Source organism: Taudactylus pleione, unplaced genomic scaffold, assembly GCF_031769625.1.
Source record: "Taudactylus pleione unplaced genomic scaffold, aTauple2 ptg000086l, whole genome shotgun sequence".
In the NCBI taxonomy this organism is placed as follows: Eukaryota; Metazoa; Chordata; class Amphibia; order Anura; family Myobatrachidae; genus Taudactylus; species Taudactylus pleione.
The window spans coordinates 23,141,646-23,167,250 of record NW_028284488.1 but is presented as its reverse complement, the minus strand read 5'-3'; the positions used below and the strand labels follow the sequence as shown (position 1 = coordinate 23,167,250).

The 25,605-nt window shown below is 45.6% G+C and overlaps 1 protein-coding gene across 1 annotated transcript in view; it reads left to right on the top strand.

Annotated features, from left to right (window-relative positions):
• DCLRE1C (DNA cross-link repair 1C) overlaps positions 1–25,250 on the top strand; it is a 44,392-nt gene extending 19,142 nt beyond the window's left edge. The window contains exons 6-13 of the mRNA XM_088468786.1: positions 3,634–3,808; positions 3,885–4,025; positions 5,941–6,042; positions 14,845–14,981; positions 18,920–18,974; positions 19,811–19,899; positions 21,261–21,361; positions 23,813–25,250. Coding sequence (XP_088324912.1) covers positions 3,634–3,808; positions 3,885–4,025; positions 5,941–6,042; positions 14,845–14,981; positions 18,920–18,974; positions 19,811–19,899; positions 21,261–21,361; positions 23,813–24,795 — 1,783 coding nt within the window. The 3' untranslated portion in view covers positions 24,796–25,250. The remainder of the gene's footprint in view (positions 1–3,633; positions 3,809–3,884; positions 4,026–5,940; positions 6,043–14,844; positions 14,982–18,919; positions 18,975–19,810; positions 19,900–21,260; positions 21,362–23,812) is intronic.
• The last annotated feature ends 355 nt before the right edge of the window (positions 25,251–25,605 follow it).

Here is a 25,605-nt window from a genome sequence, read left to right as displayed (position 1 = left end):
GTTTTGAAATCTCCTTGTTGTGTGTTTGAGGTTAGCGATAAAAACAGGAAGAGGCCCCCAATGAAAGCATAGGTTTTGTCTCTTAAACTGAAGGATATACGCTATGTGTCATAACGGCCAATGTGCAGGTGTTTTCTGTTTTAAAAATACCATCTTTACTACTGAATGTTGGAGTATGTATTTTGGTGCATTTACATTTTTAGGAGAAAAGTATGAAGTTGAACTCATCACGTTTTTCAGTGTGCTTTGTGTTGATTTTATACATATGTATAAATGAAGGTTGGAATTCATATATTCATCTTGTTGTATGATACACCTACCAGTGTATTTATCTGTAAAGATGAAGATTGATGTCTGAGGAGGGGTCCAGATGCTCTAAACTATGTTTCTGAACTAAGGGAGATGTTAATTAACATACATGATGTACAGCAGACTAATCACAGATCAATAAAGACAGGAGGTTTCCTGTAGTCCAACGTTTCGGGTCTTTAATGAACCTTCCTCAGGAAACGGGTCATTAAAGACCTGAAACTTTGGACTACAGAAAATACAGGAAGCCTCCTGTCTTCATTGATTTGTGTCTGTGGAGTGCTGTCCTGCTGGCCATTTGGAGATGGAATGTCCCATCCGTCGGGCACCCACTATCCTGCCCCAAATGAACTCCCATGAGCAGCGTACCCGGTGTTCAAACTGACTCACAAGATGTCAGATTACAACTGAGAGGTGTGGGCATTTTCAAGACATCACCGTATGGTGGCTCCACCTACCATTACCTTTACATACTGCCATTCCATGACTCTTGGCTATGTGTGTGATACACACACGCACGCACACAGGAAGCAGTTCGGCACTCAACAATAAGAGAATCAAAAAGCAACTTGCTCTGGTGCCATCCAGAAATCCTATGTGATACTCTCCAAAACAGGTGGGACTGGTATACAAGAATAATCAAGTACTGCTACCACAGCAGTCCAACATTTCAGTTTATTTCAACTTTATTTCACAGAGCACTGCTCCTGGTCACAGGGCAAACATTGTAGTCACAGGGTATCCCTTCTAATTCACAGCACATCCCTGCTAGTCACAGGGAATCCCTCCCAGTCGTATAAAGCATCCTATACCGCCAGCACCCTACACACTGCATTTATATGTACAGTACACCATGTATCACAGAGCACCAATCATCATCACCATAATGAGCATCCTGCACAGATCATCCCTCCCGTACACAGGCAGAGCACAAAAGCAGAGCATTGCTCCAGTACACAGAGACAGAGCATTGCAGCCTGCACACAGCAGCATCTGGTACACATCCAGCATCCTGAGTGACCTGGGTGTGGGGGGCATCAGGTTGTGGCCACTGCAGACCCATCAGCTCCTCCCACCGGTGTCTGACAACCCCGAGGAAGAGGAGAAAGAGCGAGCTAGTATGAGTACCTGTCAGACAGCAGTAAGCAGGTATACTCCTCCATCTCTTCGGCACAGAATACTGTGCGCGGGAGCCCCTGGGTGCAGGGCCGGTGCAAGGTTTCTTTGCACCCTAGGCATTTCTTCAACCCTGCACCCCTCTCCCCCTCCCCTCTCAGATAGCTACACAAGCCCTTATACAGTGCCCCCAGTAGTTCCCCTTATACAGTGACCCCAGTAGTGGTCCCCCTATGCAGTACCCCTTATATATTGCCCCTAGTAGTAGTCCCTATTATATAGTGAACCCAGTACTAACCCCCCAGCAGTGCCCCCAGTAGTAGTCCCCCCCAACAGTGCCTCCAGTAGTAGTCCTCCCCCAGCAATGCTTCCAGTAGTGTGCCCCCAGTAGTAGTCCCCCTATGCAGTGCCCCTTATATAATGCCCCCAGTAGTAGTCCCCCTTATATAGTGACCCTCAGTACTAACCGCCCAGCAGTGCCTCCAGTAGTCGTTCCTCCAGCAGTGCCCTCAGTGGTAGTCCTCCCCTCATCCAAGGTTTCTTGGCACCCAAGGCATTTCTTCAACCCTGCACCCTCCCCCCCTCTCGGATTGCTACAGAAGCCCTTATACAGTGCCCCTTATATAGTGCCCCAGGTAGTGGTCCCCCTATGCAGTACCCCTTATATATTGCCCCTAGTAGTAGTCCCCCTTATATAGTGACCCCAGTACTAACCCCCCCCCCCCCCCCGGCAATGCCCCCCAGTGGTAGTCTCCCCCCAGCAGTGCCCCCAGTAGTAATCCCCCTCTATGTAGTAGGAGTAGTAGTAGCAGCAGCAGCTTACCTTGATCCACGCTCCGGCATCTGCTCCTCCGGCCGGCGTCCTTGCCGGCCCGCTCTGCATGATGGGAGAGACGTCATGACGTCTCTCCCATCACCCACTGCGGAAGCTGGAAGAGCCCGGCTCCGGCAGTGGGCGCAAGGTAAGCAGCCGATGAGTCTATCTGACGCTCATCGGCTGCTAAAACAAACATACAGGTGCCGGCAGCTGTGTGTTTGTTATACTAGTAGTGTAGTGCGGACTGCACTACCGCCCTGCCCGGGTGACTAACAGATGCTAAAGGTCCAGTAGGACCTCTAGCATATGTCTCCTCCTAGGCGGTGGCCATTTTTGGAGGGCCGTTTTCAGCCCCCCCCTCCTGCCAGCGTGCCCCACAAGCCTCCGCGCCCCCAAGCCACCGCGAGGTCTGAGGGGGCGGTAGTTACGCCACTGACAAGCTTGAATGGCACCTTCGGGCCCAATCTTTAATGCTTTGGTATCACTGTTTCACAACGCTGTGTGACAAGCGAGGTTTGTAGGCACCAATATCTATATCCTCATGTTTGATCCCTTATGGTGTGGGTAGACCTGTCACCATTTGTTATTGGTGTTTATAATATAGGGCCTAATTAAGAGATGTATGCAAACATGATGGTTTATGTATATCTTCGATGGTGTGATATCTGCACATGCTACACTACGCATATGCAGATCTCGTTTTATGAGATCGTTCTCGGTGCCCTGGACGTTTGGGGACAGAGCAGGGGCAGTGACCGGCAGCGTTACAGAACACGGGAGCATGTCGCCGCTGATTTCTGGGTTTTCTGAAGCCAGTGGCTTCGTCCTTGGACACATCTTCACTGGTTTAAGCAGCGTGAATTCCCTGGTCATCCTGATTATCCGAAGGGCTACTCAGATCATCAATGTTTGTGCAGATGATCCATTACTGTGTCTTTGGACACAGCAGCGGATCAAAGATGTTAGCAGGAGGTATCTAATTACATAATACTCCACCTGCGATATTAGCATATTATACCACAGCAGCTGCGTTCAAAGATTCAGCGGCTGTGTGATTAGCATACATCTCTCTCTGAATCAGAATTGTTTAATAGAAGTCTTCACTGCTAACTTCCTATGACTTCCTACACTGTGTGAAAATGTGCTAGTGCTCTGATTTGACTAGTATTATTTTATTCTCATGAATTGTTGTACGATGTTTAATGTTTGTATTGTTTTATTACCTGTAATATTTAAAAAAAATTCTGAGAACTGAAATTAAAAACAAATCTCTCTATGCTATAAATATAATAGAGGGTGGGAGAGAGATCTTTTTTTATTATTATTCTGTTAAATTGTTTGTTTAACTGATCTCACACGATGAATTTGAATAATTCTCAAATGTGTTTCAGGTTTTTGTTTCAAGGACAAAATGGTACCGTTCTATACACTGGGGATTTCAGACTGGCGAAAGGAGAAGTTGCCCGTATGGAGCTCTTGCATTCTGGGAACAGAGTGAAAAACATTGAAAGCATTTATTTGGATACAACATTCTGTGATCCCAAATTTTTTCAGATTCCTAGTAGGGTAAGTCTTTGGATCAGTGGTCATTTCTTTTTGTTCTTTTAGAAACTTATGTTTCTGTGGATTTTGCTCACTGTAGGAGGAATGTTTGATCGGGATTTTGGAGTTAGTACGCAGCTGGATAACACTGAGTCCTTACCATGTTGTCTGGCTTAACTGCAAAGCAGCTTATGGATATGAATATCTATTCACAAACCTGAGTGAGGAATTTGGAGCAAAGGTAGGAGATACTTTATTGTTCCTCTTGTATTAATACTCTTGTTAAATGACGCCATCATATTACACAGCGGTGAACAGATAATATGATCATTCCCAACAGTCTGCCACAGTGGCTCTTAAGACTCTTTTATATAATTGATCTAGTATGCTTTGTTTTCTTAGGTTGAAACTTCATTTACTGTTAATTTAACACTTAATTTACAGTTTGCAAAATGTTCATGTGATCAATTGCCTCTGACTACCTCCCTGTGATCTCTTTCCTATCTGATTTGTTGATTGTCCTAAAGTTTTTTGTTGCCAATTTCTTTTTTTGTTTGTACCTTTTTACTATTTGTTTATTAAGGGAAAACTTTTCATTAAAAATACTCATTTCAAATAAACACAATTCTTTATTATGTATGTGCAGCACGTAACCTCTTTCATGGTAGGGACTAATGGGGTTCGGGGGTTAGTCGTCAGTATTTACATCAATGCGAGAATGGGGGACCGAAGGAGGAGGTGAGGCTTCCTCACAGCCACTGCACGCAGAAAATCCAGGTGGTATGGCATTAAATGTGCAGTGAAGTTCCAAATTTTTAGTGTTATGGTCCATTAAAATAACTCCCTGCTTTGCATGAATTAGGGGATGGGGAAGGGCACAAAATGTGCCTGAATTTCCCCATTGTGGCACTTGCCTCTTTCAAATTCTGTGCCTCCTTTTAGTAGTTGTTTTTTTTCTGGTTCTCAAACAATAATATCTAATACTACAGAAAATGTATATATAAAATGTAGAGGTGGGGGTTTCTAACCAACATCTCAAACCTACCCCCCCTTTACCTGCTAGAAACCCAGTGGTGCCCTTATTTGAGAGAGAGTCTAATTTTTAAACTAATATACCTTGTTGGGCTACCATAATATTTTCTGTCACATTTAACATAGTAAAAAAAATTAAAACAATTACTATTTTCAAGTACAGATTTCATTATGAAACCTATGTGCAGAATCTGCCTTTTTGCTGATTTGAAAAGGTGCATTAATACAGAAGCAAGTACTTTAACATATTTTTTTGGTGGTGTTCACAACTGGGTTGTAACTGTATGTTTGCACCTAGTCAAATTTCAGTGGAATTGCAAGCTATGCAGAGGCTGATGATGTATCAAATCAAGCGTACGGTTAGTGGCGAGACAAATATATGCATTCAGCTTTGTGCACTTAATGTGGGATTACTTTAAAGGCTGACTTGTATCCAACCCTGTATCAGCCCCATTATGTTGAATACAAAAAGTTTTTTTGTTTTTTTTTCCCCTCCAAAAGTCTTGTCATAATTTAACGTTCAAATCTGCCCACCACACACCTAGCAACTATTGATGGTAGATGTGGTCATTTGTACACCAAATACATCTGGGCATCTAAAGCTACAGAGATCTCATATTTAGAATATATATATTTTATTAATATTCTAATGTGAAAAGTTTTGTGTCTCTAAATACCCATAGGTGGGACAAAATAAAGTGTAATAAAATAATCTTGGTTAGTCATTTAGCAGTTGTTTCTATGCATTAGTATTATGCCCAACATTTTAAATTACATTGTTGTCTTCACTTACATGTGAGGAATATAGGAATGTTTTGTGGGCCCACAAGTGTGCGGTATTTTATTTTGCTTTACATTTGGATTATTAAATTCTATGGAGACTTTTGGAATTTAATAAATGGATTTACAGTCCGTTTACGAATTGTCTTGGATACTGGCTACACCCGGCACACCCAAACCATAATTAATTTGAGATTGAATAGCTGATAATTGATACTAATATGTTGTGTTAATAATAATGCAATGTGTATATCAAATTGCACTGCATTTGCCCTAAATTAGAACTAACAAAAGGCTGTTTTGATCTAACGTGCATATTTAAAATAGAATGCCTTTGTTTGCAGGTTCACGTGAATAAATTGGATATGTTTAGGAACATGCCTGAGATTCTTTGCCACATAACAACTGATTCCCGGACACAGATTCATGCTTGCCGTCATCCACTGGTAAGCAAGATTCGATATAGGTTCTTACTATTTTTAATATTAAATATTTACAAGTGCAGTGTTCTCCCCAGAAATTTTTTCCAGCCGGGTGGCATCCAAAAGTAGCCGGGTGGGTGCCTTCGCAATTAGGCGCGCGCCGGGAAAAGGGGTATCTCCCAGCCCAATCCAGCCCGACAGTTCTCAGGCTGCTCCCCCACTGGCTCTCAGTCAAAAGTGCCCATTATGCAGTACCCCCTGTATTTGTGCCCTTTATACAGTGCCCCCTATAGTTTTCCCCTTTCTACTTCAGGGTCCATAGGGGGTCCACAGGGTTGACCTTGGGGTTATAGCTGGAACAGGATCCATGGGCACCACACAGTTAAGCTTTTAGCTCCCAGGATGCACTTGGGTCCTCCTCTATACCCCGCCCCCGAGCCACAGGCACCTCAGTGTAAGCTGGTGCCCGGCCGGAGTCGGTCACCGCGCAGGGGGGCTGCAGGAGCAGCCCCCAGAAGCTTTTTTTATTTTAAGTTAGATTTTATTTATTTTAATCTTTTTACTACAGACGGCAGCGAAGGGCTGTCTGTACAGACGCCCACGCTGCCGCTCTGATCCCCGACTGGCGCCGCGACGCCAGTACTGATCTGGGGATCGCGGCGGGAGGGCAGAGTCCGTACTAGCCGGACTCTGTCTACCTCCCAGGACTGCTGCCGGAGTCGCCGGGGATTCAGGTAAGCCGCGCGTCGCTGGCTAGCGGCGGCGCGCGGAATGCCTTAAATGCAGTCCTTTAGCCTCCGGTCCTGGGGACAGACCGGAGGCTGCTGGCAGTGGCGGCGGGCCCCCCCATAACCCGTGGGACCACTAGACCACCAGGGATAAAGGGGCAAGCGGGAAGCCAGCATCCCTGGGGTTATGGCCAGCCAGGGGAGGAAGCCTTCCCTGTCAGCGGCTCCTCCCCTCAGCTCAGCGCGCCTTTCAGCACGCAGTCTGGCGTCGCTGAGCTGCAGTTACTCGGCCACTCCTCCTCTGAGGTCTCCAGCGGCCATTTTCCCAGTGGCAGCGCAGATCTCAGGGAGCACGCGGACCGGTCCCCCTGTGTACCTCTCCCCTGATTAAGGACAGCGTACACAGCACTATAGCCCTAGCAGACACTGAATCTGGGCAGGTTGATTGTAGTGTAAAGGTGCAGTGAGTATATCTTCCTGCATGGTATGTGACTATTGCTAGTGCTGCCGTCTGTGCTTATCTTCTACTTACTGTCAGCTTATACCTATCCCTTTACTTCTCCTACAAGCCCTACAGGTGTGTGGGGGAGGGGCGTTTCTACTGACCTCACTTATATAGATCACGTATTTGTGAGGTCCGTCACATACAGTTGTGTGCTACTCAGTGCCATATTGTGGGCTGTTGTTCAGCACACCGGTGAGTGCGTTTTACTTCTACCCTGGTGCCAGATATATAATATATTCTGTCATGTCAGACGAGGAGGTTGAGCGCTCAGTGGCTCCGGTGTTGGCCTCCTGCGGACGCTGTTCTGCAGGAGTAGATAGGGAGGATTTGTCACAGGATGGCCTGTGTAGTCGATGCCAGGTGGCTCCTGGCCCATCCAGACCTTCTCTGGCGCAGGAACCACCGTGGGCGATGTTTTCTCAAGTGCTGGTGTCTATTGCGGACCGTCTGTCGGTCCCGACTGCTCTCCCTACTAGGGCGGTGCCCCAGCCGACCATCCCCCATTCCCCGGGTGTCCCGCAGTTATTGCGGAGTCCTCCTGGGTCTCAATCAGTAGGTCCCTATGCGGGGTTGCCTATGTATATACAGGCTTCCCCTGTGCCGCAGCAGCCTGTGGTACCTTTTCAGGCCCCTATGGCGACTCCTCCACCATGGGTGGATGTGCTCTCCAACTCTGTGCAAAATTTGGCGGCCGCTTCCTCGGCTTTTCAGTCAATGTTGCAGACTGACATGCCTTCTAGGATTTCAAAACGCCCACTCATGACACGGGCTGCTCAGGTATCGGACTCAGAGGGTTCCTCAGATGATGGGGAGGTCCCTGATGACACTGACTCGGACGCCTCGGTCCAGGAAATGGATACCAAGTCGTCCATTAATGTGCGAGCACTAGTTAGGGCGGTGCGAGCTATTCTTCTTATAGAGGATGAGGCACCGCTTCCTAAGTCGAAGTTTCCTAGTTTCAAAAAAACTAAGGTGGCTTCTGCGGTGTTTCCCCTGTCGGATCAGTTGACGGATCATATGGCGGTAGCTTGGCAGGCGCCCAGTAAGAGATTCCTTCCTCAGAAGCGGTTGGCTTCTAATTACCCCTTCCCTGAGGCACATTGTAAAAAATGGGAAACTCCACCGGCGGTGGATTCCCATGTCACCCGTTTAACTCGGGGTGCCACCTTACCATTACCGTCGATATCCTCGCTGAAGGATCCCACGGAAAGGAAAGTTGAGACTTGCTTAAAGTCTATTTACTCCCTCTCCGGGGCGGTGGCCCGACCATCCATGGCCATCTCCTGGGTGGCCAAGGCCATTGAGGGGTGGGCCAATGCATTGGAAGATACCTTCCCAGACGACGCTCCGGATGTCCAGCGGGCGTTGTTGGGACAAATGAGGGACGCTGCTTCTTACATTGGTGAAGCTTCTTTAGATGCTAGTCTGCTGACCTCGCGGGTATCGGCTGCAGCGGTGTCTGGCCGCCGATCCTTGTGGTTGCGGTCCTGGAGAGCGGACTCTGATTCAAAGAAGGGTCTGGAGGCCTTACCTTTCAATGGGGAATTACTATTTGGTCCGGACTTGGACAAAATAGTGGACACCCTGGCTAAATCCAAGTCGGCCTTCCTCCCTTCGGCGGCACTGCCTGCTAAGGTTCGGAGTTCGGCTTTTCGTTCCTTTCGGGTTCAGGGTAAGGCGAAATGTCAGTCCTTCCCGAGACAGTCTGCGAGTAAGACTGCCTCTAAACCCAAGAAGCAAGCCTGGAGTGCTCGGCGCCCTTCTTCCAAGCAGGAAGATAAACCTGCGGCCTGATGGGACGGGCCTCCCTCTGGGGGACCTCAGAGTGGGAGGCCGACTTCTTCTATTTGCCCAGTGCTGGCACAATACCACCACGGATGCCTGGGGTCGAGAAGTGGTCTCCCAGGGGTACGCCCTGTCTTTTCGGCACAGACCACCCCACCAGTTTTTCTGCACAAGTCCTTCTCAGGACAAGACCAAGGCGTTACAGGTTCAGGAGGCTATAGAGTCCTTGCTGAAAGCAGGGGTCATTGTTCCCGTTCCTCTATCACAACGAGGGACGGGGTATTATTCGTCTCTGTTTCTGGTGCAGAAACCCAATGGTTCTCATCGCCCTATCCTCAACTTGAAGTCTCTGAACAAATTCCTCAGAGTTCCCAAGTTCAGGATGGAAACGTTACGTTCCATCATTCTGGCGATAGAACCGGGGGATTACATGGTGTCCCTGGACATCCAGGACGCCTACCTCCATGTTCCGATAGCATTTTCACACCAGCGGTATCTGAGGTTCGCTATCCTTCAACACCACTATCAGTTCGGGGCGCTACCCTTTGGCCTCTCCACGGCACCAAGGGTGTTCACGAAGATTATGGCGGTCATGGCCGCACATCTTCGGAACCAGAATGTACGGCTGCTGCCGTATCTGGACGACCTCCTGTTGCTGGCGAGCTCCCCGGAGGTACTGCTAAAACATCTCCACCTGACGATCGCTTGCCTGCAAGCACACGGGTGGTTGATAAATTGGAAAAAGTCCTCCCTGATTCCATCACAGCGGATGGTTCATTTGGGAGCCCTGCTGGATTCGCGTCAGCAAAGGATCTTCCTGACTCCGGAGAAGGTCGCCTCCCTACAGCTGCGGATACGCAGTTGCCTGAGCCGTTGCCGTCTGTCGGTCCATTCGGCTATGAGAGTTCTGGGGTCCATGGTGTCGACATTCGACATGGTGGAATTTGCCCAGTTCCATTCCCGGCCCCTGCAGGGGCTGATTCTATCAGAATGGAACGGGTTACCTCACCGGATCCGCTCTCAGGTGCTGGTGTTGTCTCCGGACGTTCGGCAATCTTTGGCTTGGTGGCTTCAGACAGCTCATCTGGTCGAGGGGCGCCCATTTTGGATCCCGGACTGGGTCCTGCTCACGACGGATGCCAGTCTCCGGGGTTGGGGGGCAGTGACCGGCTCTTTGTCGCTTCAGGGTCGTTGGTCAGCGGAAGAAGCACTTCTCCCCATCAACATCCTGGAACTGCGGGCAGTATACAGGGCCCTGCAGTCGTCCGGCCCCGCTCTTCACGGAAGGGCGGTACAGGTGCAGTCCGACAACGCCACCACGGTGGCGTATATCAACCACCAAGGCGGAACTCGCAGTCAGGCAGCGATGTCGGAGGTGTCTCGTATCCTGACTTGGGCGGAGGGTCACATTCCGGCGATCTCGGCGGTCTTCATCCCCGGAGTCCTCAATTGGGAGGCGGACTTCCTCAGCCGTCACGACGTGCATCCCGGGGAATGGTCGCTTCACCCAGAGGTGTTTCAGCTACTCGTGGACAGGTGGGGACTGCCAGAGCTGGACTTGATGGCCTCCCGTCACAATCACAAGTTGCCCGTTTACGGGTCAAGGACAAGAGACGCAGGCGCAAGTCTGGTGGACGCGCTGTCGGTGAAATGGACGTTTCACCTGGCGTATCTGTTTCCTCCGCTATCTCTGCTTCCTCGGGTTCTGCGGAAATTCAAGCAGGACGGCGGCATGCTCGTGCTGGTAGCTCCGGCGTGGCCCAGACGTCCTTGGTACTCCGATCTCAGGAGCCTCTCCATCGACGCTCCGTACCTTCTTCCTCAGCGTCGGGACCTGTTGTCTCAGGGGCCCTGCCTTTACCCGGATCTGGGTCGGCTGTCTTTGACGGCGTGGCTCTTGAGACAGCCGTCTTGAGGTCTCGGGGCTTCTCCAGTTCGGTTATTGGTACCATGCTCAGGGCACGCAAGCCTGCTTCAGCACGGATTTATCACAGAGTGTGGCACACTTACTTTCAGTGGTGTGAGTCCAGACATTATGATCCTCAGGTGTTCAGAGTTTCCAGGATCTTGGAATTTCTTCAGTCAGGATTGGATCTCGGCTTACGCCTTGCATCTCTGAAGGTTCATGTGTCCGCCTTGTCCGTGTGGTTTCAACGGCGGATTGCAATACTACCAGACGTTCACACCTTTTTCCAGAGTGTTCTCAGGATCCAGCCTCCCTTTGTGCCTCCTGTGGCTCCTTGGGACTTGGCGGTGGTGCTACGGGTCCTGCAGGGTCCTCCGTTTGAGCCTCTTGAGGCGGTGGAGCTCAAGTGGCTGACATTTAAGACGGTTTTTCTCCTGGCAATTGCTTCGGCCAGGAGGGTGTCTGAATTGGGAGCGCTTTCCTGTCGCCCTCCTTTCCTGATTTTTCACCAGGAGAGAGCGGTGCTCCGCACTCGTCCTGAGTTTTTGCCCAAAGTGGTCTCGAAGTTCCACATTAATCAGGAACTTGTTGTGCCAGCTTTTCAGTCCCCTGATCTTTCAGCTGGTGAGACTTCCTTAGATGTTGTCCGGGCGCTTAGAATTTATGTGGACCGGACGGCTTCGGTTAGGAAGTCTGATTCCTTGTTTATCCTCTTTGGTTTTCACAAGAGGGGTTGGCCTGCCAACAAACAAACGTTAGCCCGTTGGCTTCGTTCCGTTATTTGTGAGGCTTATGCACAAGAGGGTTTACCTGTGCCAGCCTCTGTTAAGGCTCATTCCACTCGTTCTGTGGGTCCCTCTTGGGCTGCTAGAAGTGGCGCTTCAGCTGTGTAAGGCGGCCACTTGGTCTTCTATTCAAACGTTTTTGAGGTTCTATGCGTTTGACACCTTTGCCTCTCAGGATGCTTCCTTTGGGCGCCGGGTGCTCCTTTTCAGCACAGGAGCGTCCCCGCCCTTAGTTGAACTGCTTTGGGACATCCCCAAGGTCAACCCTGTGGACCCCCTATGGACCCTGAAGTAGAAAACAGGAGATATGGTAAGAACTTACCTTTGTTATCTCTGTTTCTACGAAGTCCATAGGGTCCACAGGGCGCCCGCCCTGACGCACCTGGCTTCAAATGGGCTGTGTGGCTGGTCACCGGTTTTCCGTCTCCTATTGCTGTGAGTATGGTTTCTTGTGTGTTCCAGTCTTTCTTCTCTCTGTTCCATATTCTCCTCCGGCCTAGGCTGCTTACCAACTGAGGTGCCTGTGGCTCGGGGGCGGGGTATAGAGGAGGACCCAAGTGCATCCTGGGAGCTAAAAGCTTAACTGTGTGGTGCCCATGGATCCTGTTCCAGCTATAACCCCAAGGTCAACCCTGTGGACCCTATGGACTTCGTAGAAACAGAGATAACAAAGGTAAGTTCTTACCATATCTCCTGTTTTATGCATTGCCCCCTGTAGTTTAGCTTTGCCCTTATGTAGTGCCCCTATGTAGTGCCCGCAGACTGGTCCCTTATGTAGTACCCCCAGGCTGGCACCTTTATGCAGTGCCCCCAGACTGGTCCTGGTCCCTGTCCTGACCCCAGCACTTACCTTTACTTGCTGGCCGCTCGCCGCTGCCGCTACCTCGTGCTGACTGGATCTAACTAGATCCAGCAGGCACGCGGGGCAGGCTCCTCACGTTGCGTAGTGCATCACTGGGAACAGTGGCCCCTGAAGCGATCGGAGGCTTCTTTAGCCTCCGGTCACTTCAGAGGCCAGCATTCCACAGCGGGGGTCGGTGTGGAAAAGTGCCGGGCGGCTGGCTGTTTCTGCCGGGCGATGCGCCCGCAGAAAACAGCCTGGGGAGAAGACTGAAGTGACCTCTATATCTGTTTTAAATACAGGGTCTCATTTACATACACACTGTCAGATGAACGATTTTACCAACGATTTCAAACCGTATCGTTATCTGACATGCAGGAACGCTCATCGTTGCAGGCCCACATGTCAGATTTTCTTTCAGATATGAACGATTTTTAAAATTATTATCGTTCATATCTGACAACAAATCTGACCCTGTGTATGCATCATAAGGGTTTGCACTGGCTAATGGATAGAGTGGTGGTGTTCCTGGTTAAGAGTGGGGCTGGTGCTACTGGTTTTACAGTGCCAAGCATAAATAAGATTTCCTTTTGTGGAACATGATTGCAAAAATTATAGTTCATTTTTATTTTTTGCTTTGGCTATGAGAAGGTAGCAACAGGGTCTTGCCCCTAATTTTATAATGGTATTATGCACTTTGCACTCTGCTAGTTGCACATCAGTAGAGAAGTGCACTTTACCTAGTGTAAAAAACACACCAATTGTCTGCCCGATGTACATTTAAATTGCCCACCCAGTTGATCTGTCATTCACCGCTGGTCCTTGTAGCATGTGTATGGGCGATTGGCGGGTCACCTGTACACACCAGCAGATGACCGATATATCTTTCAGATCTATCGACCATCTGCTTTGCTGCACATCATATTCTATATGTCTTTGAATGACGTCATTCACAAACATATCCGCTGCACACACCCAGCGATGCACTATAGATTTATTCCCCGTTCCATCGAACAGGCAATATATATCAGTCAGTGTGTACCCAGCTTGAGTCTCTCAGCCAAAAGCTGGCTCCGTGTGACAGTGCTGAGGGGGGTGTGGTGAACACCTTTAGGTCTGTGCAATCACATTCCTTTGAGGCACCATTGTAGTGTTTGCACCCCCTCTGCTAACAGAGTAGTGTAAAGCCATTTATTTTGCTGAATGGAGTAGTACTCATTCAGAAACCATGTTATGAAATAGAAGGCATCTAGGCAAAAGGTCGACATTGACGATGTCAACACTAGAATATCGACCGTTTAGATGTCAACATTGTCAGAATGGTCATAGTTAGGAAGCACGAGGAGGTTAGAGTTAGGCTGGGTAGGGAGGGGAGTAGGGTAAGGCACTGGAGGGAGGGTCTGCATAGGGAAGAAATACTAACCAGAAAGCCAGAGAATCTCGGCTCTGACCCAGAAGAAGCGCTGGACTCGCTGCAGCTATCAGGAGCAGGTAAGTCACTGCAGGGCCACCAGGGACGATATATTGTCCTTCTAACATGTTGACATTTCATCACTGTCTACATGATCAATATCGACGTGGTCAAGGTTGACATGACTATGTCGACATTCTCATGTTGACCTGATGGATGTCGATATTATGACTGTCGACATATCATGCCACACATGACATTGGTGGTTATAAAGTGGTGAAAGGTTATACTTTGTTGTGATGTTTTACTGCAATCTTGTTTCTGCTCCATTGCAAACCTAAGTGATATTGTAGTTTTAGGGATGTGTCTCCTGAGTATGTGCACATATTCATATGTAACCACTGTGATTGTCCTTTCTTCTAATACAGTGTTAAAAATTAAAGTAAAACATGAAAGTCTCTAGGGTTACAGAACTGACTAGCAGTGTCTTTCTTCAATCATCATTTTTGAATTTCCTATGACCTCAAAAAAACAAACCTGTATGTATGTATGTATGTATGTAAAGGATAAAAAAATTCATCCAGAATGTAATTACCTGGGAAACTATAGGTAGAAATATGTAGTTGTCCCCAAATTACAGTCTGACTTTTGTAGTGTGGAAAATCTGCAGCAAACTAATGGCTACAGTGTCATTCTTACCTAGTCTGTTGTTCGGGAGAGGTGGCTGGAATGAATGTACAGTAAGGCCAGTGTCTGGCAGAAGGGCTGTGAGCAAGAAGCATAAAACACTTTGATGATGGTGTTACTGAGAAGTGTCAGTGTCCCCTAGAAGTCTGACTGTAATGATTTTGGCTTTTCTTAAAAGAATGAAGAATTTTTGCGCATGAACAGATTGCCCTGTGGAATGTATACACATGATGGGGTCCCTTTGCGGATCATCACTATTAAACCATCAACTATGTGGTTTGGCGAGAGGACCAGGAAAACAAATGTGATTGTGAGGTATGTATTGGATGCCCATTAGTTATTTTTATTATATTATTTTTTCAGTTCTTTTTAACAATGCATTAGATATGTATCATGATACTGTGATCTCCTCCACTTTTACTTGGAACTTGATGAGCTCTCTTTTTGGGAGTGGTCCTCTAGAGGGAAAAGCAGCACATCACAGGCAGGCTGCACCTCCAGCTCACTGGACTGATACTGCTGCTAATAGTCCATTTTTCACAATAGAATACAATCGTCTATGGCGATTTCACCCTTTCTGCACATCCCATACATGCTGCAGCGCGTGGTTTAATATGAAAATGGGGCTACGGTGCCTTTTACTATTACACATTGGTATCCAAGCCCATACTAAGTGGTGCCAGAATAGAGGTAGCCCCCTCACCGTGGCAGTGTGTGGACCACCCCCTTTCTCCCCACCACTGATTGCAATATTAAAGTGTGTAGCAGGTCAAGGTATGATAAATAGACTGGTTAAAGGGATGGGGCTAGAGTACTGTCAACAATTATGCAAAAACGTAATACAAATAGCAGCAAAGCCTCATGTAAAGTGTATCTGTTTTGTGTGAGAGTGGTGTATCATTACTCCATATTAGTGATGATACATCTAAAAGCTATTGTTGAGCAATAAACACTACCGATCGTACAGTACTATTACAACACCTCTTTACTGGCTAACTTTGCGTGACCTATCTATAGGGAAATACCATAAAATCCTTCCCCCTGTTGTTTAACCCAATATCCAGAGTTAATACTATGGGCTTGATTCAGGTTGGATCGCAAGACTGCGGACACTCGCAACCGGTTGATTTTTGCGTATATGTATCGCAGTGTTTGTGCGCAAACCAGCCACTGCGATCGGGGTAGGTGAATGCAGTGGCACAAATGATTGACAGGAAGCACAGTTTGGGGGTGGAGATGGTGGGTGGTCGAAAGAACGCAGGCGTGCCTGTGAGTTTGAACGTCGTTACAGGGGTGTGCATAATTAAGCCCCTGCGAGGGCATATGCAGCCAGAGGTCTAGATGGTGACAGGATGTTTTGCAGTTTGAGTCACGGTCAGCTCAATCACAACTGCGCGTATGGATCCGATGTTACCGATGTTCTTGCGGATGTATGTAATGGGAAGTGGGCGGCTTTATACAGTGGTTGGCGTCTTGGTATAGTGCTGCGATTGTACTGCGTTCGCATTTGCATATTTTAGCATCAAGCGGGTGCGTGCGATTGCAGATTTGCGATCCGTGCTGAATCAGGCCCTATGTCTTTTATCTTGCAATCCTAATCCAAACTAAGGGGATCATTCAGACCCGCTCACGAGCAAAGGATGCTCGCAAGCGGGTCGATGTTGTGCGAATGCGGGAGCTCCTACGTGCGCATGCGCAAGACCCGGCGAGCGACGAATACGTCGCTCGGGGTCTCGCACCAAAGGGGGCGTGCTGTCGATGGTGAGTGACAGCACGCCCCCTTTGGTGGGCGTGCCGGGGGCGTGGCTGCCAGACGGAGGCGTTCCCATAGGAACGCCTACCGTCTGAAGCCGGCCCCACTGACATCAGTAATGACATCAGTAATGATGTCAGTGGGAGTGATTTTGGCTCTGATAGAGCCAAAATCACTCCAGGGCTTGCGGCAGCGAGACCCTACCGCAGGGTCTCGTCGCAAGCCCGATGGTCGCCATGGTCTTGACCATGGCGACCATCTTTTTGGCCGCTCGCATATGCTGTGGGTGGTCACCCACAGCTATGCGAGCGGCCAGGAGGACGCTCCATTTTCAGGGAGGAGGGCACTGATTCAGAGCGAGCGCTCTGGTCAGAGCGTTCGGCTCTCAATCAGGCCCTAAGTGGACAAACTAGCCATAGTAACCAGCAAAAGAGGTTCCTCAGCAGCTACACACATCACTCAGAAATAAACTCGTCCAGATGGTGGGATACTACTAAAAATAATCCCTTACATGCTGGCAATAAGAAACAAACACACAGCAATGTACATTGCAAAGGGAAGAATGATAAAAGGTGTAGCAGTGTGTAATAGTATTGTCATCAGTCACCCATGTCTCTACAGGGGGCACCACAGTTGACATTTAGGGGTTGATTCAATTAGACTCGCACCATGAGTCCTCACAATTAAGTGTGGCTACATTCCGCAATTACCATAGCTCCGGAACGATCCCTCCCCTGGGATCCCTCGCTGATTTTTGTTTGCAGCTCCATAGGGTTGTATACTGTAATCAGCCACTCCCTCAAATCGTCCACTTATGGTCTGTTAGTTTCTGGTGGCCAAGTATCAGCAGTAGGACTGGTCAATAGTAGCAGTTTACTGATGGTAAGATGGTAAGACAAAGTTTTAAAGCGTGGTCATAAATTATTATTTTTATGCCTTTTAAAAAGAAAGTTAGTTCCAGCTAAAACTAAAAAAAAAAACTGGACGAGATAAAAAAAAAGGTAATAATTATTATTTATGTGCATACTGCTGAGTCGGTGGGACTAATGTTTGAGAGCAGATAATACTCTCACTTGCTCAGGTGCGCCTTTTCCGCACAAATGCCAGTATTGATCAGGATCAGCTCTTCCAACAACCAACCATTGGATGCATCAGGGAACCAGCCAGATTGACGGAACACAGATGTGTCCTTATTCATCTTTGCTGCGGTCTTTAAAAAAACCCCTCTCTGCGCGCCAGATTCTATGAGACACTGCTAGCGGCGGGCGTCTTTTTTTTTTTTTTTGCTGAAAATGTGTCTGAGTTGCAATGTGATGTGACTAGGACGCATTAATCAGCACAGTCTGCTTGTGCGTCCTAGTCACATCACATTGCAACTTATGCTCCGTACACACAGAGCGATCAGCCAGCGATGCGATATCGCTGGCTGATTGCCCTGCACTGTGCCTGGTGTGTTGGATGATCTGTATAGATCATCCAACACACCACCAACTATAGCGACTTGCGATCAGCAATCGCAGGTCCCTATAGTAACCACCTGCTCGAAATCGAGCAGGTTGGGCAGCATGCACGGCCGATGGGAGATATCGCGATCATCCATACTTTCCCATGCAGCGCTGATCATTCAGGGGTTGGAAGGTGCCAAAACCTGATCAATTTGAACTATAACGATATGAATGATATCGTTATTGTTCAAATCGGGCAGTATTATCACTGCATGTGTACGCAGCATTAGACACATTTTTGGCAAAAAAAATTAAAAATGCCAGATGTCAGCAGAGTAGTACGGGACCTGGCTCCCTCACACCAGACAAGTCATGCTGCGTTGCGTACTGAAACTAGATATATGAGGACACCTCTTTATTAAATATATTTTCTTTGTCCTAACTGCACTGAAAAGTAAATTTGTGGAATAAACCACTAAAGCCATGCATTCCCTGTGTTTTTATTTGCTAGAAACCTAGTTTACAGATTTATTTGCTATCTTATATATAAAATTCATTGGTTGGTCTGTTTGTTTGTCTGTCCGGTTATGCAAATCAGACGCCCCTGCACCGATTGGGATGAAACCAACGTGAGGTGGTCTAGTTGGATCCTGGACAGATTTTAGGGCGGTTATTGTCATGGTCGGACCTCCCGTTGGTGTACGCTGGCCAGAACTTTGACCCAGGGGACGCTGGGCAGAGGGGTGGCAATTGGTCTTGGATGCCTAATGGCATGGTTGGGGTCCCGATCGGTCCTCACGGCGGAGTGCGCTGGGAAGAACTTTGACCCAGGGAGCCTGTTCTGGGACTTCCACTGGATGGATTTGGATGAGATCACATAATAAAATGTAATAATTTGAAAATACAAACCCGGACAACGCTGTGTACCGCAGCTAGATATATTTTGTCAACTTTTTAAATATTGTAATTGGTAAAATCATAAGTAGACTATATGAAAGAAACATCTGCATTGTGCTCCAGGCTGATAAACCTTTGCTTTCCTTTTGTCCTTGTAGAGCAGGATCCAGCTCATATAGAGCCTGCTTTTCCTTCCATTCATCCTACAGTGAGGTATGTAACACTGCTGCAATGCCTCTAACATGATAGCACTTGTAGTGACCACTGGTGTGCACCACAGATGGAGAGGCACTGTGGGGGCGATTCAGACCCGGACGCTAGGCTGCGTTTGTTTGTAGTTGGCCGGTTTTTACTTTCTGCACATGCATCACTGCGATCGCTCTCTTGCATACTTCCAGAGCGCTAGTTTGAGTGACAGAACGGGGCGTCTGGGGCAGGTCTGTGTAAACGAGGTGTACTTACACTAGCACAGGCGTGGTTGGGCGTCTTTACACCAATTTAAGGGCGTGCATATTTAACTCGCAGCGTCTGCATACACGTCACTGAGCTGTTTCAGTGGTGATCGCAGTGCTTGTGGTTGCCTAAGGTCTACCTCAAGCACTGCGTGCCGTTTCAATGTCACCCGATGGCACCAATGTTTACATTCATATGCTGGAGATGACGTCTGAGAGGGCGTCTTTACTCCAGGCTGGTGGGCGTCTTACTTAATTTGGCGAACGCTCGTAAAGACATAGGAGGCGTCCTAATGTCTAAGCGTTTGCATATTTTCTTTCCTTAAGGCTGCGTGCGTTTGCAGCCTAGCGTCCGGGTCTGAATCTGGCCCTGTGTTCAGTCATTTTCCCTTTTGCCTGCAGCTCTATGTAATAATGTTGTACTTGGGAGCCTGTTAGCTAACCTTTACCAAACAGGTTTCTCTTTAACATTAATAACTGTTAATGACACTCCCAACATCCCTATTGCATCCTTTGCCTCTAATTACTGTATAGTCGAGTATTAATACTCCTTTTTACAATGTAATCTGACTTGTTACTTATTTTTTTTTAATACAGATTAAGGATTTTCTGAGTTACATCAAACCTGCTAATGTTTTTCCCAATGTGATTCCTGTTGGAAAAACCATAGCCTATGTAGAAGAAATGTGAGTAAATGTTATTAACTTCTGTAAAAATAATCCCTTACATGCTGGCAATAAGAAACAAACACACAGCAATGTACATTGCAAAGGGAAGAATGATAAAAGGTGTAGCAGTGTGTAATAGTATTGTCATCAGTCACCCATGTCTCTACAGCTATAAGTACCCATTCCTCATGATGTGTCTTCTTGAAATTCTGTAACCTCCAAAATGTTGTTTGACAAGTAAACATAAAATTATATATTTATCTAAATCTACCCTTTAGAAATGTCTCTTACTGAGCAGGGCTTTATGTGTCCCGTACCTGTGACCATATGAGAGTCTGCCTCAAGACTCTGGTTAATCAAGCTGTCAATCCCCCAATCTTCTCTTGGGTGGGTGTAATGGTAGATGACAGCTGGAAGCAGTGTACTAGCACAGAAAGACTCTTCTCCCCGAGTCCATTTGCTATATAATAACAGCCACATACTTGCTCATCCTGTGGCATCACTACAGCCCTTCACTGATGATGTCTCACTCCATGCTGCACTCCACACACTCTGATCTACAGGCCAGAAGAATGGTGGGCAGTGAAGATGGTAGCTGTCCTGCGTAGCCAGGGGTGTAATTTTCTTAAAAAAAAAAAAAATTTTTGCTAATTTTATTTAAAAAAAAAAAAAACACTAATGGGGCATACATACTGGATGATAAAAGTGACCGATAACTATATCGTTCATATTGTCCAGTGTGTATGCACCAAACGACGTCACAGGATGACGTCACTGAACGATATCGTTAACGATATCTTTCAGTGTGTACACCCAATATCTTTCACAATATCTCTCATACAGCACATCGTCTAGTGCAGTGGTTCTCAAACTCTGTCCTCAGGACCCCACACAGGTCACGTTTTGCAGGTCACCCAGCAGGTGCACAGGTGTAATCATTACTCACTGACATGTTTTAAAAGGTCCACAGGTGGAGCTAATTATTTCACTTGATTCAGTGTGGAGACATGGAAAACATGCACTGTTTGGGGTCCTGAGGACTGAGTTTGAGAACCTGTGGTCTAGTATGTATGAGCCTTGAGTGTATTTTTTTTTTTATGGAGACTAGCACAGGGAAAATAGAATATTTTTATATGTTCGTCCCATAAAATTATAATTGCACAAATTATGTTACAGCTTGGAACAGTTACACTTGTAGTGTCTTCAGTAAAATGATGAATCATTAATGCTTTATTAAACATTTCCTGAAATGCATCAATTAATTATGAAAAGTTTTTAAAGCACACACATTTTTATATTAGAATATGAGAAGGGCTTAATCCTGAATGCATTGTAGGTTCGGTCTGTCAAGCAGTTGAAAATTATTTTATTTCTTACAGCTTGAAGCCTCTTTGTAGATCTTACTTGGAAAGCTCAGAAATTAAGTATCTGCCACTGGGTAGCCTGAAGAGATCTCGGAACACAAACTTGCAGGATACAGGTGAAAAGATTAATATTTTAATACTGTTTGCTTGAAATAGTTAAAATTGTTATGATTTGGCATAATGTTGTTGTCTTATGTACAAACAGTGTTAGCTCATCAACAAAAAGGTAAATGTTGCACAACACACATACTAATGTGCAGGTTTGTGGCGATGTTTACCTCTTGAAATAATGCTTCACTAAAAAATAACATGTTTCATCATTTTCTTTACCTGTGCATGAATGATTCCGATGTTACACTGGTGTCGGAAATAAGCTACCATCTAGAATCCTAAAACACAAATCTATTCTCATTTTATACTTGGCAAGACATAAGTGCCACTTTTGTATTATACCATACACACAGAATATGCATGACAAACTCCTAGAAAACAAGGTCATCAGCATATAAACATAAATCTAAATGGTACTTCGTGTCTTCTGGATAGAAATAAAAACCCGTATAATACACAAGTAACCGACCTGTGTACAAAAACATGCACCTCACAACATGGCAAGGACAGATAGAAGACAATTCCTGGCATTTTTAATATGAGAGAAACCAGTGTATAAAAATACAGAATTACAAAACATTTTCAGTAGTTTAAATTATTCCAGACATTCCCAGATTTCATTGTTGAAATAGGGGGGCTTATTGAGTGACTGTATAGAGCTAATTATAGAGATACAGAAAGATAAAATGAGTGGGTTAGATCTTAACATTAATCTTAAATGATGAAAGAACAAAGGTTGCACAAGGCCAGTCATCTATGATACCCATGACACATAGCACTGGGAATGCAGATGAACAGGTAAATCTGCCCTGCATGGCTGAAGTAGTAGGACAGCTGAGCATTTTTGCTAAAGGGGAGTTTAAATATGTTCTAATTTTGGATATTCTGTTTCTTGGAGCGGTGTGCTGAATGGCTTATATACATGGTGAAACTACTAAAGAATGTGATTGGTTTATTTTAACACCAGCAGCACCCCAAAAAATATGCAACAAGTAGTGGACATCCATGTGACTGGGCCTGAGGGATATGTGTGCACAAGTAGCAAGTTGTCACCACCAAATGTGTCACTAACAGTTTCCAGGTGAAATGATCTCAGTTATTATTGTCATTGATTTGTATAGAGTCACCGTGCTCTACAACTTTGGAAATTGAAGAAAACAGGGCGTGCATAAACCAAGGACATACACTGCAAAATAAAAAAATGCAGAGAACTGAAAACAATGGATAGGAGTGTGCTTAAGAGAGAAGATATAATGTAGAGGGGGTTGGGTATAATAAATTGACACTATAAAGGTAAACACCAATTGGTCATAGGTTGACTGGGACAAAAGGTCGACATGGATGTAGGTTGACATGAGGATGGTCCACAAAAAAATGGTTGACCCATTTTTTATTTTTTTTTCTAACCTAATCTTCACCCTAACCCTCCCCTTGGTGCCTAACCATCCCTCCTCGTGCCTAACCCTCCAGTAAGTGTTGACCTATTGTGTGTCGATCTTATATACAGCGCTCCAGTGTGTACCCGGCTTAAGACTTGAATGCTGGGAGAGAGTCTGATGGCAGAAGTCTTGTAGGCAGGAGTGTGAGGTGGATATCTGAGACAAGGCCTAGGTAAGAGGTAGTCATCCATTCTCTCAAGCAGCTAATCATTGGGCTGTATGAATTCACTAATTCCGTTTCTGTAGGAAGTCTGTCGGAGTGCTTCTCCTAAATGTGTCTAAAGACGATATCCACCTTCAGATCTTTTGATTTGTTGATTAATATATACCCTCCTACTGTAAACTTTTACTAAATATATAACTAATATTTGTTTTCCTTCACAATAGAGGATTATTTTGGTTATTTTGTACTGTTTACAACAGATGAGTTCTGCTTCAGTACAATAGATACAACAAGATCATATTGAAAGGCTACATAAATATTTAAAACTGCCTATGACATTAAAGTCATTGGTGGTGAAGGACAGCAGAAAGCTAAAGCAAGATGCTGAGTAAGAAGCGCACAATCCCAAAATATTGGTGACTTGTGCTGGGGACAACCCTGAAAAGGTAGTTTTTTTTTTTTCTGTGGCCGGGATCCTTTTCTCATTATAGCAGGTGTTTTAAATGTGACTAGATATTGGACTAAAAAGGCAATAACATGCAGTTATAATTTCTGCTTCTAGAAAAACACGTCTAATTATATTCTGCCTGTAGGTTTTGGTCATTCTTAAAACGTGTTATCTCTGTTGCAACCTTATTCTCTACAATTCCAGCTAGGCAAGACCATTGTACATGGCAGAGATCAGATCATCTTAAACCACAAATCATTTTCTACTCTTTATACCCTCAAGCTCCTAAACACTCCTGTCCTGATTTTACATATAGTGCTGCAAATCTATTGCCACCATCTCAATAACCTCTTATAATATTCTCTACCTGTCGTCTTCTAACACACTAATATTACTGTTTTTACAGATGAGGATGGGAGTAATGATTTATTCGATGATTATCCTTTGACTGATTTGAAGCACAAGATGCTCAGAGATGATAAATGGCCATCTGGGAAATGTCTCTTGGCTGCCAGACATGAAGAGAATCACAAACCCATAGAAATACCGGTGCCTACTCCAGAACCTATTGCTACACAAGGAAACTTCATGGAATGTGAGGAATCCAATGGAGATGATGATGATGATGATGAAGAGGAAGAAGTTGATGGACTAGGATCAGTTGCAACAAATGACACAGTCACAAATGAAGGGGCCCCCTTAGAAACCAGAGACTTAGATGGGAAGAATAAATTCCATGTTAGTTTACCTCAAATTGCCAAAGCACCAGAGGAGGCTGAGCCCCAGTGGCGTTCGTTCTTTCGGTCTGTTTCCGCAGAAGGTGGGGATGCCTTAGATATTGAAAACAAAGTTGCAGCTTCCGGGAAAGAAGGAAATTCTCAATCCCCAAAACTTTTCAGTGACTCTGATGATGATGATTCAACTCATATATCCTCTATGAACTCCTCTCAATCTACCCATATTTCTGAGCAAGGTAGTCAAGGATGGGACAGTCAGGCTGACACTGTGCTACTCTCATCACAAGAAAAGAGAGCAATTGACCTGTGCTCTTCAAATAGAAGTTGCTATAATCTCTCAGCCGTTTCAGAGAAAGGAATACCTGGAAACTCCAAACTGGAATCCACACAAAGTGAGAACTATATGTTCTATCATGGCAAAGTGAGGAACGTTACTCAAGTTATAATACCAAGTTTTAGCGATATAGGAGAATGTGTGCACTGTTCAGGGGATCAAACTGCCCACTGTGACAGTAAGCCAGGCTCCCAGAATTCATCCGACTTTGAAATTCCATCCACACCTGGAGCTGAGCAACCTCAACCAGAAACACTGCAGTATTTGTATGAACAGTTGGCCAAACGAGACACCACTACAGCAGATCAACAAAATTGAACTTCTAATCATGTAAATTACATCCTTTTTTTTAAATTTGAAAAAAATATAACTTATATTTTGTATAATTCTTTCATTGTCAATAACGTTTTTATATATTTATTCTGGCAGACACATGCTTAGGGCCTACACATTTTATCAGGAATTTGCTGATTGATTTATTTATTTTTCTAAACCAGGCTTGGTGTACTGTAAAAGAAGATAATTCAGATTTCTGAAATAGTAAATGCTGCATCTAAGTGCAGGGTTTTGGATCAAAAAGCAAATGTATTTTGTGATATTGTAGGTCTATGTTTAAATTTTGCACAAAAAAATGAAAATAACTAATGGCATATGTGATTCTAGAAAAAAAAAAAATGTATTCACTGTGTGACAAAAAAGCCTATGGATCTTGATGCAATATGTTTTTTTTTTTTTTTTTAAGTAGTGAATAGGACTCCATTCCCTATTAATGAATAAACTGCATTAACATATGAAAATAGAACATGCTGCATTATGAAATGTTTAGTATAGTGTTACAGGTTTCAGCACTCACTGGTGTGATCTACACTGTTGAAATCCATATATTTATTATGAATGCAGGTGAGCTTCTCCATTCACGTAAAGCTGAACATTTCTTAATAGAATCTCAAATGTCAATGTTTTTCTTCTGAATAGGAGCTGAAAATTAGTTTTTTTTTTTTACTCAAGTATATTATCTTTTACAGAAGTATAAAACCCACCCTGCTTGTCAATGTGAAGTAGCACAATTGGCAAATCATATCCAAATTGACAAAGTATCAATTCATTATCTATAATAGATATTACAGA